At 37.4% G+C, this 14,064-nt stretch overlaps 1 protein-coding gene across 5 annotated transcripts in view; it reads left to right on the forward strand.

Annotated features, from left to right (window-relative positions):
* Window positions 1-14,064, forward strand: part of DPYD (dihydropyrimidine dehydrogenase) — a 360,191-nt gene that overhangs the window by 237,376 nt on the left and 108,751 nt on the right. For all 5 annotated transcript variants that reach the window (XM_042805542.1, XM_042805516.1, XM_042805526.1 and 2 more), the window contains 2 exons: window positions 7,924-7,992; window positions 10,476-10,559. In XM_042805542.1, the coding sequence (XP_042661476.1) occupies window positions 7,924-7,992; window positions 10,476-10,559 (153 nt within the window). The remainder of the gene's footprint in view (window positions 1-7,923; window positions 7,993-10,475; window positions 10,560-14,064) is intronic.

The following is a 14,064-nucleotide window of genomic DNA, read 5'->3' on the forward strand; positions in this document are numbered from 1 at the left end:
GTCAGTGCTGAAAGTACAGAAATACAGCAGGGGCATGGCAGATCCACAAGGGCTTGCAGGCATTGTTGGCAAGGAGTAGTCCTGAAAATTAGTATCTGTCTTCACTCTTCTCTTGGATTCAGCCTTTGTTAACTTGCGTCTTCTCATTTCAGTTATGCTAATTTCAATTCACCCATGTACTTGTTTTCTCTCATTACCAAAGAGACTAAAGGTTGAACTAGGAGAGGTTTCCTATGCAAAATAAAATCCCAAAGTTTCTATCAAATTTCCAGGGAAGTCTTCAGTGTCATGGATAATTTTCAATTGAATTTGAAGGGTTGAAATGAAACACTGAAATTTTCAACAGTCTATCATAAAATGGACATACTTTTTCTAATCACGTAAAATATTTGAGTTACCTTGAAGTATTTTGTACAAGTGCTATATTTTCTGTCATTAAACATGTTTGGGGGAACTCATATTCCATGGTCTCTTTTTCAGTCTTCAGGAATTGCCACATCTTAATTAAAGAGTGCTCTGAAGCATGGGAGGTACATGTGCATGAGAAGGTTTCTTGTTTTTTCTGTCCATTCATTTTGCTTTCAGTCATATTCTAAGTTGATAGGACTCTCATTAAGTGTTTTAAGGGAAAGTTAGCTTTTCATTTATCCACACTTTCCATGTGCGTGATCTCTGCCTACACATTTATCTGTGCAAGCAGGGACAAGGGCATGGTAGCTCAACTCCTGCTCTGATAGTGGCAGATACAGTGCTGAGTCTCAGGTGACAGAGAAGCAGTTACAACACCAAGCTGCTCCCTTGTTTTCCTGCAGATGCATCCAGTCCTAAAGAGCAGTCTGTTTAGCTCCATGCTCCCGTCAAGACCACATCATTTGTTAATTTTACAGATAAATTAGTTTCTTCTTAACACTTGGTTTTTATTTGTCTGAGGACATTAGATCCTAACAACTCTAGGCTTTAATTTGAAGCTATAGCCCAGTGTACTCACTGACATCTATCAAATAATCTCATTAAATAGATGGAATCTCATTGATAGAAGTAGAATCATCATACAAAAATAACTGCCTTTGAAAAGAAGCATCTCTGTTTAGCCTGAGAAGGGAACCTTTGTTCTTTCCTGCTCATGCTGATTTTGTGTGTGTGGTAGGGTAAGCAAATGGTAGTATTTTCTGACTCCTATCATCAGCTTCTCTAGACTTATTTGCGTACTGGTAATGTTTGGCCTGATTTGTTGTTGATCTGTTGTATCTCACTTCACTTTGAAAAACAAACGAGATCTCAATATAAAGTAACAAGGTAAAGATAAGGCTTTACTTGGTAGGTTTGCCACATAAAGACAGCTTAATAATAAACACAGTAATATCCCCTACTTGTCTTGTTTTCATCTACTCAAATTATCTTAGATGTATTTTAAGTGCAAGTTAAGGAAAAAAACAATGGATGGTTAAAGATTGTTAAATTATTTACTCTCCACTCCCTGAAAAAAGAAAAGAAAAGAGAAGTGGAATTATAGGTCAGCAATGTCAAGACATTCTGCATTGCTTGTCTTTATCATCATGCAGAATCTTTTTATTAAGGCAGCATAGAAAGAATAGATTTATGGGCTGAAGGTACAATGTTTAATATGTCCATATCCATCTAGATTGACAGTTCCTACCAACATGAATTTCCCAGGAGAGACAGTGTTACTGGTGTCAGTGGATGGCATCATTTACTTCAATGTTCCATTATTAAATTGCTAACAAGATAATTCCTCTGCTTCTCAGAGACATGACAGGGTTTACAATTGTTAACTTTCTTATTGCATGGGATTTGATGTTCTAGGTAGTTTTTAATAAGAAGCTTATTTTTATTTCAGTTCTGCAACAAATCAAAGATTACAGGAAAGAACAGAAAAAGAGAAACGTGGTTGGGTCTACAAGGCATCAAAATCAGGCTGGTTTCTAGAGGGTTATTTTTACAGTAGTAAATATTTGTGCACCCTTTGTTTTCCAGTGCTGCATGATTCAGTGTGTTTGTGCAATCCAGAATATTTGCTGCAGCCATACTCTTATCTTGTTGGATGGGTGTTAGAAATGTTCTGTACATTGGTAATTCCAGCTGGATGACTTTGAGGATGATCATTTCATCAGACAGTGGCCATTTGGAAAAGCAGAGAACTCCCACAAGTGGCACGGAGTGGCAGTGAGCCCCCAGGAATCTTTGTGCTGGCAAGATGTGGCATACCTGTGACTTGTCCTGAACCTGACGCTGTGTGAGAGGCAGGGTTACAGGGGCAGGCTGGCGGTGCAACTCTCAATAAGGTGGAGAATCTGTACCATCCCAGAAAGTCCTGTGTTGCGGTTGTTTATTCCCTTGCTTCTTGCTCTTTCCTACTGAGACTGCATCAAAGAGCTATTGGGTAGGCCAGAATCTGGCTTGCGGTCTGTGTGTTTCATTCTTTCATGTGTGAATAATTTCTGAGGAGTCTATAGGCAGCATGTGTGTTTTTCAGTTAGATATTTACAACATTGTTTATTGTGTCATTAAAATAGCCGAGGAGTGCTCAGTAAACACTTCTATATTAACTTTTCACCAAGTACCTGGTGGACCACATGCTCTTGTAGCTACATGTGTGCAGGACCTTTAGAAAATGCTCCAAGTGTGCCGGTTTGTTCCCGTGTGCAGGTGAGAGATGGTGTGGGTCAGAACTGAGTGCCCGTACCCCTCATTCAGACAGACAGGGAATCTTAATGCTGTGAAATAATGATTCAGCTGCCAAGAAGTTCTGTTCTAACATGTTTAGAATGACCGAGAATAATTTTACGGATATTTGAAATCTGGTTCTTAATGTAGTCTTCAATCTCTGCACTCCTTTTATCCCCAGCAATTATCCTGTTCCATATATCCCGAGCAGGTAGCTGTTACAGAACCATCAATCAGCCTTCTTGAAAGCACCTCTTGATTTTACAGCTTTCAGGGGAATGGTCTCTTAAAGATGATGTTAAGGATCTCCCTCTATTTCTGCAAGGGCTGTCCACATCAAAAATAAAATCCTGGGGATTTTTGCGAGAGTTTGAGAAAGCAGAAAGGGAGTGCAGGTTGAGGCCAGCAGCAGTGTCTAAACGGAGCATCTATGGACAGTTGGTGCAGGGCTGTTCTTAAGCCTGGTGCAGCAATGAGAAGAGACAAGCAGGGAGGAGAAAGCAGAAATTACATGGGTGTCTGAATTTCCTGAGGTTCAGGGAGACTATACACAGACCTGGAAGAACAGGTTAGGAAGAGATATACAGGCTATGGCCTGTGTTAGATGACCAAAATAAATATTGTTATTACAGGCATGAGGGTAGAGGATTGTGGTTCCATTGTGTCTGTTGGGAATTTTTCTTAAATTTGCAGGAATTGACAGTATTCACATTTAAATCCAGCCCCCCCCCCCTGAGAATTTTCCAGACTCTTTGAGTATACTGAAACTCCCTTATTCCCTACAGAGCAGTACAGGACAAATGATAATTGTCTACCTAGAGCTTTACTGCTGTCTGGCTTTACATAGATGTTTTCAGGATTGTCTGACCCAACGTAGGCCCAGTTTGTTGGTTTGGGTTTTTTTGTTTGGTTTTTTTTTTTTTTTTTTTAACTTCCTTTTGTTTTGCAACCTCTTGCAGCTAATTCCATGTGTTAGGGAAGAAAGATCACTTGAAAACATACACAGCGGCAAACCTCATCCTTTTTATTTCTTTTAATGCTCTTGCATTCCTGAGACATCCACATAGAGATAATGGAAGAGAAAAAAAAAAAAGAAAAGTGTTCGCAAGGGAAATAGATTCTAGTTTAAGCTTCCAGGGGATTATTATAAACAGGGAGAAAAAATATTTTAGGGATTGTGAGAAGTACCTTGTCAGTGTCCCTTTAAGTAGAACAACTACTAATGCATTAGGTACAGAACTGTGTGAAATGTAGCTTTTTACTAGGTGCTTTAGCTACAGTATATTCATCTTATAATCCTGTCTTAAATGGTATATTATATACCCTCCCTTTTCTATCTTCCCTCCAACAAGAAGTTTCATTGTAGATGTTCTTCTTCCACGAATGATCGAGAAAATCCTGCACACCGACCAGTGTCTGGTGTTACAAACATGCATTTGTCCCTTTATAGGCATTTGGAGAAATTGTCTATCACCTTGTGTAATGTCGGGGCATAAAGACCTTGTCTAGTGACATCTGTCACGGTGATCATCCAGGAGGGAGAGGTGGCTGCAGGGCCGCTGCACTCCTTGACACAGGGTGGAGTAGGCAGGATCTCTCAACAACAGGCAAAATAGCAGTTTGGATGAAGAAGAAGAGGGAACAGCACATGCCAGCTATGCTTCTGATCTGGAATAAGGAATGGGCCAGGGATCCCACTGTGCTTCAATCATGCACGCTTTTGCAGGCAGCCCTCACTCAAGCTATGACAAAGCTGCAATTTAGTCAACCTTCATTTACCACTTACTACACGTTAGCAGCAGCTTTATTGTAAAATCTGTCAGTAGTCTAGTTTTGTAAGCTGGGCAAGTGTGGTGTGGCCTCACACTTGTGCTTCAAACAACTGTAATTAAACTCATGTCAGGTTGCCACTGCAAATTTCAGGCGTCAAGAGGAAGGATGTGCTCTCTGGGGAGGCTCCTGGGCTGGGCTGTGTGCTGTACTTCTATGACATACCAAATGTTTGGGGCTATTAAAGTTGCAGGGGTGGTAATGCGGTACATTGTAGGCACCAAAGATGTAAAAAAAAAAAAAAAAAAAAAAAATAGTGAGAAGAGGCTGAAATGTGATACAATTTCTGTTTTACTTTTCAATAAAAACTCTGATTTTTATCACTTGTTATTCTTATTTCTGTCTTGCTATTTTCTTTCTAGGTAATAGGAGATAATATTCTATGTTTTCTTTATAAATTCCCGTGTGTGATTTTAGGAGTAGATTTAAACCTCAAACATCACAGATAATGCTCCTCAGTGACCACATTTTTTTTTTTTTTTTTTTTTTCCCCCATGAGTACTGATTCCAAATGAAAAGACCGTGGAGGCATTTTAGGAAAGAATAGTCACTTGAGGAAGGACAGTTTTGTTAACATGGAGTGCTGGAGGATCTGTTTTCCCCTAGGAATCAAGTTTAATTTCAAGTTAGAAGAGAACACTGGGGAAAAAAGGGGAATAAAATCCATACAATTTTAAAATTTTCATTATTCCTTTGGAGATCATGGTTTTTACGTGAACAGTCACGGTAGAAATATAATTTTTGCTTTCAGTTATTTTTGTTGTTGTAAAGCACTGCTCCTGTCAAAAGTATGTACTTACTTTTAAACGTGAATGCTAAAACTAATCAATATTAAATAAACATGTTGTCTTAATTAACAGCTCTTTGAAACATCACAGAACTTGTTCCTCCTCTTTTGTACACTCCCAGCAGAATTTTCAAATTTCATTAATAACACTTGACATAACCTAACTCAGCTACTTGTGAATATAGTCAGCCGCCCTTGTTGTCTTACAGCTTTCCCTGCTGAAAATTTTGGTTTGTTTTAAAGCTGAATTATGTGGATTTCTGATATACTTTGGATTGTGACTGCTACTGTGAAAATCCTTATCATGTTGTCAGTGTTTGAGTTGGTTTTTTTTTTTTTTTTGCTTTAATTAGTTTATAAGATGTGTGAATCTGACAAAATAAGGTTTCTAGCTAACTTCCAGCTAGTGCATATTTTAACTAGTTTCTTACTCTAAATTTTTCTCATATATACTTTCTTAAACTGATTTTTCCCAATTTGCGTTTTTAGAAATATTAGAGTATTTTTAAAGAGATTTATATTTATTTCCAGAGTGTGCAAATTATCTTGAATATTCAGATAGAACATAGAGCAAATTTTGTTTAATAAACATTTGACCTATAGAGCTCTATAAGGTTTTTCACAATAGAAAAGAAGCATGGTATAGGAGAGAGAGTTTTTTCCTCTGTTGAGAGGGGAATAAAAGCATGGCCAATAATGATTGTGTGCATTTAATGAAAAGCTTGGTCTTATATTTATGCCAGAGGTGCACACAAATAGGCACCTGCAGGCGAGGCAGGCACTTCATCAAATGCTTTCCTTCTCAAAAGACTCCCATCTTGCAAGCATCAGCCAGAAGTGTGGATGGGTAGGTAGTCTGCAGGTAGGTGGGCGGTAGATTGATAGGTAGAGATTCATCAGAGCGAAATAATGGAAATAACGATGATGATAAGTGGTATTGTCCTTTTAAATGAATAGATTGTAACCTTACCATGTCTAATTTTCTCCATAGCCGCCTTCCTTTTTAAAGTATATTTCTCTCCCTTCTAAAGATACTAAATATCTCGTCCTTCTTACGAAGATAATTTGGGAATATAGAGTTTCCAACAATTGTGTGTATTGGACAATTTTTCTACACCATACTTTTCAGTATTTTGCCTTATATGAATGAGTCATTAACCCTCAGCATTATGGGGAAGTTCAAGAGAAGTGTTATACAGGCTGAGAGTAACAAATTAACCTCATCCCAGATACAAATGCTGACAATAAAACTTGTTCAGAAAACAAAAAAATATTAAAACCAAATTTTATCCTACCTGTGAATCAAACTTATATGTGAAACTTTCATATGTTTCATGTAAGAGGGCCAAATAAACAAGGGCGTGGCCAATTTTTTTTCTGTTCTCCTCCTCTGGTGTTTCCTTTGAACACAGACTGAGCCAGTAGTGTGCTTATAAGTTATGTGATTTCTTTTTCTGATTTAACCTTTTAGCTGATGCGATAGAGGTCTCCAGTGCTTTTTTCTTGCAAAGCTCATCCTTCTAAGTTGTCCTCCGTGCAGGAGCTCCTGGGCTGAATTCTCTGCTGATCTCACCACAAATATATTGATTGCAGAGTTTCAGTGTTTGATGATCTTTGATGGGTCCAGAAGAAGTGATTTTGTTTTAGTCTTAAATAGAAATTGATATTGTTACTTGAACTGGACATTAACTGGAGGACTAGTTAACGTTTGTTTAACAGTAAATAGCACTGTATGCAACCGGAAAGGTGTGTGTCTAACTGCCCTCCCAGAAGAATCCTGTTAGAACTTATTTTACCTAAAAACTTGAACCTCAATAAAATTATTAGAAGCAGAAGGAGCTACAGGCAGAACCTGAACCTGAGAGTGTTCAGTGCAGTGAGGAGCAAAGGCAGTACATAGAAACAGCTCCTGGGCAACCGGGGCCACAGCAAGCAAGTAGGAAATAAAATGTGTATCATGGGAAAACAAAAGCTGAATTTCCCTGTGCCACTCTCCCAGTCCTCCCAGATTTTCCCTGCATCCTACGAGTCTCCTCCCAGTTGCCTCTACACAAAACAGTCCCAGCTGCCCGTCACTGTCCTGAACGTGCATAGTATGAGATTCCAGGGGGCTGGGTTTGGTGTATCCTGGCTTCCTGAAGTCAGCTGGAATATTTTGTTTGTGCACTGCCACATTAGACTGTAAAAGCTTGTGTTTATGTCTTACCTACCTCTAACGAGCCCCAAGCACTTCTGGCATTTTATAAATAGTAAAGAAGTTAATTCCTCTGACCTCAGAAACAAGTATGTTTGACAGTTTTCCTGGGGGGTCTCTGTGTCTAGGATAGCCTTTGTTCTCACTTTGCATTCTCTTCATCATGTGATAAAGTCCTCTATGTATTGGACTAGACCTTCCGGTTTTCCTGAATGACTTAAAAAATAGGGATAAGGCAGACAACTTTGTATACTGTTTCTCATCCCCCCTGAAATATACAGCTATAATTCACTATACGTGTTAGCAGTATACAGCTGGTAATTCCCATATGCAGATAGTGGCAGTTAATGTCTGGAGTCACAGTAAAGTACTATATTACAAAATCTTGTACCATGGCTTAAAATGATTGCATATATATTCTTTTCAGATTCTGATTGCCAGTATCATGTGCAGCTATAGCAGAGAAGACTGGACTGAACTTTCAAAAATGGCTGAGGTAATGGTTTCCTTAATGTGTTTCTGCATCTTTTTTATTCTCCTTAAAAACAAGAGCTGCAGTAAGGATTTTCTTGAAAGAAATCGATTCAAAATGAAAAATGAGAATTTAAAGCATGTCCATTATAATTTGTTTATTCTCTGTTTTCATTAAAATGATGGAAATGTAAATTTAAAGGAAATCTGTTCCATAAAAATGGTCCCTTGGATTTTTTAGCAGTACCTGGAAAGCCTTTAGTCTTTGAATCTATATACTTTTTATTTGCATTTTAAGCAAACTGTATATTATGACGGATGCCCTGATAAAATTTAATTCTACCTTTGAGAGCCTAACTTGATCTTACCTTGCCTACAGGCACACTAGTTTGACAGCACCAGAAGACATTTTGAATATAAAACTCTTGAATATTTAAAGTATAAAAGGCTCATTTAATGCTATTGTAGTTTTAATACAGACTTTTCAAAAATGATAGCAGAGAAAGCCAGCATACATAATAGCAGTCAGCAGGCTTCCTATAATATAAATCCAATCTTACACAAATGCAAACAGACTATGCACATGAAATTTTGATTCAATTTGAAGGAAAAAACTTTTTAAAAACATGTACAGGTGTCCATAGGGAATAGTTTAAGAAATACTTGATTAAGACCACAATAATTTATTTCAGAAATGTTTCTATATCTGAACGGAATACCAAGTTGTTGTTTTTAAATAGACCTGGGTTTTTCTACATAAAGTATCTAGAGGAAACAAAAAAGCATAGTTTCAGATCAATAAGGAAGATTTTAACAAATATGAACAAAGAAAAAAATTAGCCTGTCTTTATTGCTAGCCTTAGCTCAGACTTAAATGTTTTATAAGTATTATATACATTTTTATATATGTGTAGATATGGGTGCAGATATTTTGAATTTGTGTTTTCATAGGGCTGAAAGTGTATGCTTGGACATCGTTGTTTCTTTAGTCACAGTGTCCTAAGCCCTCCTGCGGTGACGTAGGAAGACACTTCTCTATTTTCCTTGGCCATTTTAAGCCTGTGAGGACAAAAATCACTTTGGGGACTTAGGGAAGTGAAATTAAACATTATCAGTAATTAGCTTGGTGATCTTCCACACTAGTCCATTTTATACCTGTATTTGCCTAATTGACCATGAAATCTTTTGTGGAATCTGTGCTTGACAGGAGCAGTACCGCTTTTAAACTGACTAAGATGAATGGCTTTATTGTGCCATTTGCTCCTCTCTTTTAATCCGATGGTACTGCTCTCTAACTTTGAGACAGATATTTCCAATCTGTGTTTGTATTTGTTACCCATTTAGAAAAAAGTAGTTATTTAAATGCACTCAATAACGTGTAACCTACATGATATAACTTTCTTCAGCAAAGCAGTTGTTCGTCTCCACTCTGTGGAGGGCAGCACTGTTGTTTGGGGTGCTCTGGAATCCACAGCCGAAGAGCAGTGATATTTAATTGCATGTGTAGGATCCTACCTAGAAGGTAATAGATGTGGCTTTCCAAAGAGCAGAAGCCCCAGAAGGTACCGCAGTGCCTCTCAGCAGGAGGACGACCTATTCATACAAAAGGTCAGCTTGTCACGGAGGCCGACAGCGCCAGCAACAGTGCGGCATGGCCGGGCTTGCAGAGCTGGCCAGGACGTGGAGGATTCCTGAAAGTGATGGATGGCTTCTCCCCAGCTCACACGCTCGGGGAGCTGCTGAACCATGGCCACGCAGCAGGCAGCTACTCCAGTTCAATAAGCAAAAACAAAATGCAAATGCAAAACAAAATACTAGTTACAGCCACGTGGAACACAACAGGAGATCCTCGTCTCAGGCTTGAGCAGTTCAGAAGCAAGGAAGAGGAGCGTGTTTGTGTGCTGCCCTTGTACACCTCGGCTCCTTTGCCTTCTAATTGTAGCTAATAGAGGGTGCAGAAGAGAAATTAGTATGAATAATATGCTTGTATAGACTTTCTTTAATACTCTCCTGTTTGTCTTCAGAAACAAAAAAATTCAATGGCAAAAGCTATGGTATAGTACAGGTACCTGCAGAAAATTTAAACACCAAATTCATTAAAGCAGAAAGGAGAAATTTACAACGGAGTCACAGTTCTTCAGAGCACAGAAGCACCAGCATAACACTGACTACCAAACCTCACTCTCAGTGCTGCCCTAAGGCCTTGTAATTACATTTCATTTTTTAACATTTTCCAGAATCAACTCCTCATTTTGCTTTTTTTAATTTATTTTTTACTTTAATTTCCTTTGTAATGTTGGGAAGCCATGTCAGTATTTGAAATTTTTCTCTGTAATGATCAACACATTTCTTTTTCAGGCTATCATAACCATAGCTTTCTCTCTTAAAAAAAAAAAAAATAATCAAATGTCTGAAGAAATCTATTTAACATGAACAGTAAATGCTACAGGAAAGAGTACATTACTTGAAGTTAATTTTGCATTTTTTTTCCTTTTGCATGTTTCATAGGTTGCTGGTGCAGATGCGCTGGAGTTAAATTTATCATGTCCTCATGGTATGGGGGAGAGAGGCATGGGCCTGGCCTGTGGGCAGGTAGGACTGTAACCGCAATCTCTTTCATGTCTCTTCAGCAATCCTGCGCTACCGCATTGATAGTTACACCTCAGGGGGAAGACACAAGCAGCAGATTACTAGCTTGAGATTTTTAGGTTGAATGTGTTTAAATATTTAGTGCTGAAAGCAAAAAAAAAAAGAAGGCAGAAGCTGAGAATATACGAAATGCTTAGTTTTGCTGAGAACAAAAATGCATTATGTATTTGACAAGGAACAAGATGAAAACAAATAATTTCCAAAAAGTGCTTGGACAGAATTTGTTGGTTTCCATTTCAGTGCCCTGTAGATATCTTTTAGATCACAACCTGGTAACTACTGCATATATCAATAATGATTTTGAAGCACATGAGATATACACACATTTCATTTCACAATTTTTAGCATATGAATCTAACTGTATTTTAGAATCATGGAATACGGCATACATTCTGGTAGTGCCACCTACAGTTAATGTCTTCTCTTAGCCTGTGTTCTCTAACCTATAGATATGATGGTTTATACAGTTTAGGTTTGAATTATCCGTGCCTGATATCTCTACCATGTAGAAATCTGATGCAGAGTTTATCAGTACATCCCATGACTTCAGTTAGGAGAATGTGTGTTGCCCATGAAAAGAAAATAAACGTGAACAGAAGCCAGTTCTCATACTAATATCTTGTAAAAGTTTTCTTATTTTTGCATGTTTTGGTCATGGTTTGAAATTTGTTTTGGCTCTGAAACATGCCCAGATTTGGTGAACTTGGAAGTCTCTGAAAAATCCTCTGAAAAATCACAGTCTACCAGGAGAAATTTTCTAGAGTTTCACCATCAAAGTTTCACAAGTCTGAAGCTTATCTGATTTCCCATCTTACTATGTTTTGGGGAGTTAAGAAGAGGAGACAGATGCAGAGTGGGAATCATGATTACATGCCCTAAAATTGACACATACTATTCCAGTTGATTCCCTTGGAGAGCGCTAGTAGACATCTTAATTCATCCTCACTTCCTCAGTTAAACATAAAACTTTTATGAACTGAGGTGTGGTTGGATAACTAACTATTAACTTTCTAAAACTTTTAGTAGGGAGGCAATAGGAGCTGTAATCATTTCAATGGAACTGTGGGCACACTTCAGGTGTAGCATAGCAATACTGTCAAGCACAGAGTATGGGGCATTTTTTTATCTTCTGTGAACAAAATTATGTCAGTGCCTTCCATTCTATAGATTTATTATTTTTAATTAAAATAATTGGGATGCTTTTCATGGTCAGTGGTCATTTATCAAAGTTACTACTAAAAATGGGAGAGAATTCCAAAAATCCTCCAGGACCACAGTAGCAAAATGGTAATAGTTATTAATTTTTTCCCTGAATTGTGTTCAACAACAAAGAGATATAGTAGCCAGTGCTATAAGTTTATGAAGCAATTCCCACCCTTCACTCTGGAGAGCATAACTCAGTAGTTTGGGTTGTCCCCACCTGAGATGGCATCACACTGTAGAGGGGTGCGGTTTGGATAGGGAGAGCCTTGAAGGTTTCACACGGCAACTGAAACAGACAGGCTCCTTTCAAGCATGCTTTTTTTTCTTTTTCAGGCATATGTTATTTCTAGCTTTCACTGGTTGGAATAATATATGCATGTGAAGTTGCTTGGATGTGTAGTCAGTAGGGAGCTGTCTGGCTACATGAGTTTTTACATATCTTTCAGCTATTGTAAAATCAGAGAACCAAATGCAAAATCTGAGCACTCAGGGCTATCGTGTGGATTTGTGACTCTCCTTGGAGGAGATCAGATCCATAAAGCAAGAAGAAGATTACATTATATATACATATATGTTTGTATAATAATAAAATTTCTCTCTTCCCCATACAATATGGATATTCTTTTGAATGTTTAATATATGCTACTCCTGCTTAAATATATTCTTATATTTTCTTAACTGTCTCACCAAAATGATAGATCAGAAAAGAATCTACTTTAGACAAATAAATGAATAAAACAAACCATCTTTAGAGGGCCAGATCCTGAGGTTCTTCATTAGAGTTGGTAAAATTAAATTATGGTGGCTTTAAATGTAGTTTATCAAAGCAAAGGATGAGAATAAGCTGGATAAAATAACGATACATGCGACAAGATTTATCAGTAGCCCTTCAGGGGACTTCTGTGTGTGGTGGCCCCTGGAGGATCCATCATAGGACAGGAAAGTGCTAGGAATTATTTTGGCTCTACTCCTAATTTTATTTTTTTTCCCCAGAGCCGAAGACAAATAGGTCATACATAGATAGTGTGGGGAAGAGAGGGCTCAGATCTGCTCTGGAAAAAAAACACCACTCAGTATCTAGAAGTCAGGGAACGAGTCTTTGAGAGACAAAGCAGCTTTCCTGGTTATACAGTGAAGCAGGTATTCTTAAATGTTTTTGATAACATAATCCACATCTTCATAGAAAATTTTTTTTAATTATTAGATCCTTTTTCGTGCCGAAGGAGATTAAATTCTCAGGAAACTATGGAAATCTCCAAGATGAAAAATAATGGCAGAAAAACGCATATGTGTTTTTTTACTATTTATAATGTCTAAAACATTCTGCCTTTTTGTTGTTGTTGTTGTTGTTTTTTTAAAAAAAGGGGAAAGGAAAGGTTAATTACACTGTCTACTTTTTCTCCTTATTTCAATTCCTGTGGTGTGCCTAAGGGCAAGCGTAAAAATCTGGGAACATCAGATTTGTTTTTTCTCTATCCTATTTTGTTTTCTAGTCTCAAACACTTCCATTGTTTTATACCCTCTTTAAATTTTAAAAATTCCACATATATCCAAATTATATATATAACAAATTGGTACAAAGCATGGCTGTTTGTTTTATACTGAATTACAGTTCTCAGCTTTTATTTGATTTTAATTCCAAGTCATTAGTGCAGACACTGGCGCCCAAACAGCATAGCTAGCCAGAGGGTAATATTAAGAGGCATCTGTATCGCTGCCAATAAGTTACTTAAAGCTGGTTCTGTATAAAATGTCAATTATATTTACTAATGCTGATTAATGATAATAAAGTTAAGGTCTGTATTCTTTCATAACAACCTACAACTGTATAAAAGTTGGATATCATTGAAAATCATAACAAAATCTCCATCATTAGGTTTAACTGCACTAATGCACAGATTTTCTTTGGATCAGGTAACATAAGTGTAACATTTAATAGTAAACATAAAGAGAATGTGGTGAACAGCAGATTATTAACAAATGACAGTATTGCTTTCCCACTATAGTTCATTACTGTAGTAATCATAGCATAAAATTATGAAAATAATAAATCAATCAAACATCTGAGATGGTAGCACTCACATTTCAATCTCTAACTCGTGGTGATGTATTTGTGGTGCACTTTTTGTCTCTTCACTGGAAATCATGAAAAGATGTTTTAATTTTTTTTTAACTTATCCTTCTAAAAAGTGGCATTAAACATTCAGAACCATTACTGTGATGTGAAATCAACAAATCTAAGTGT

The sequence above is a fragment of the Tyto alba genome, unplaced genomic scaffold, assembly GCF_018691265.1.
Source record: "Tyto alba isolate M040663 unplaced genomic scaffold, T.alba_DEE_v4.0 Super-Scaffold_1000006, whole genome shotgun sequence".
Classification (NCBI taxonomy): domain Eukaryota; kingdom Metazoa; phylum Chordata; class Aves; order Strigiformes; family Tytonidae; genus Tyto; species Tyto alba.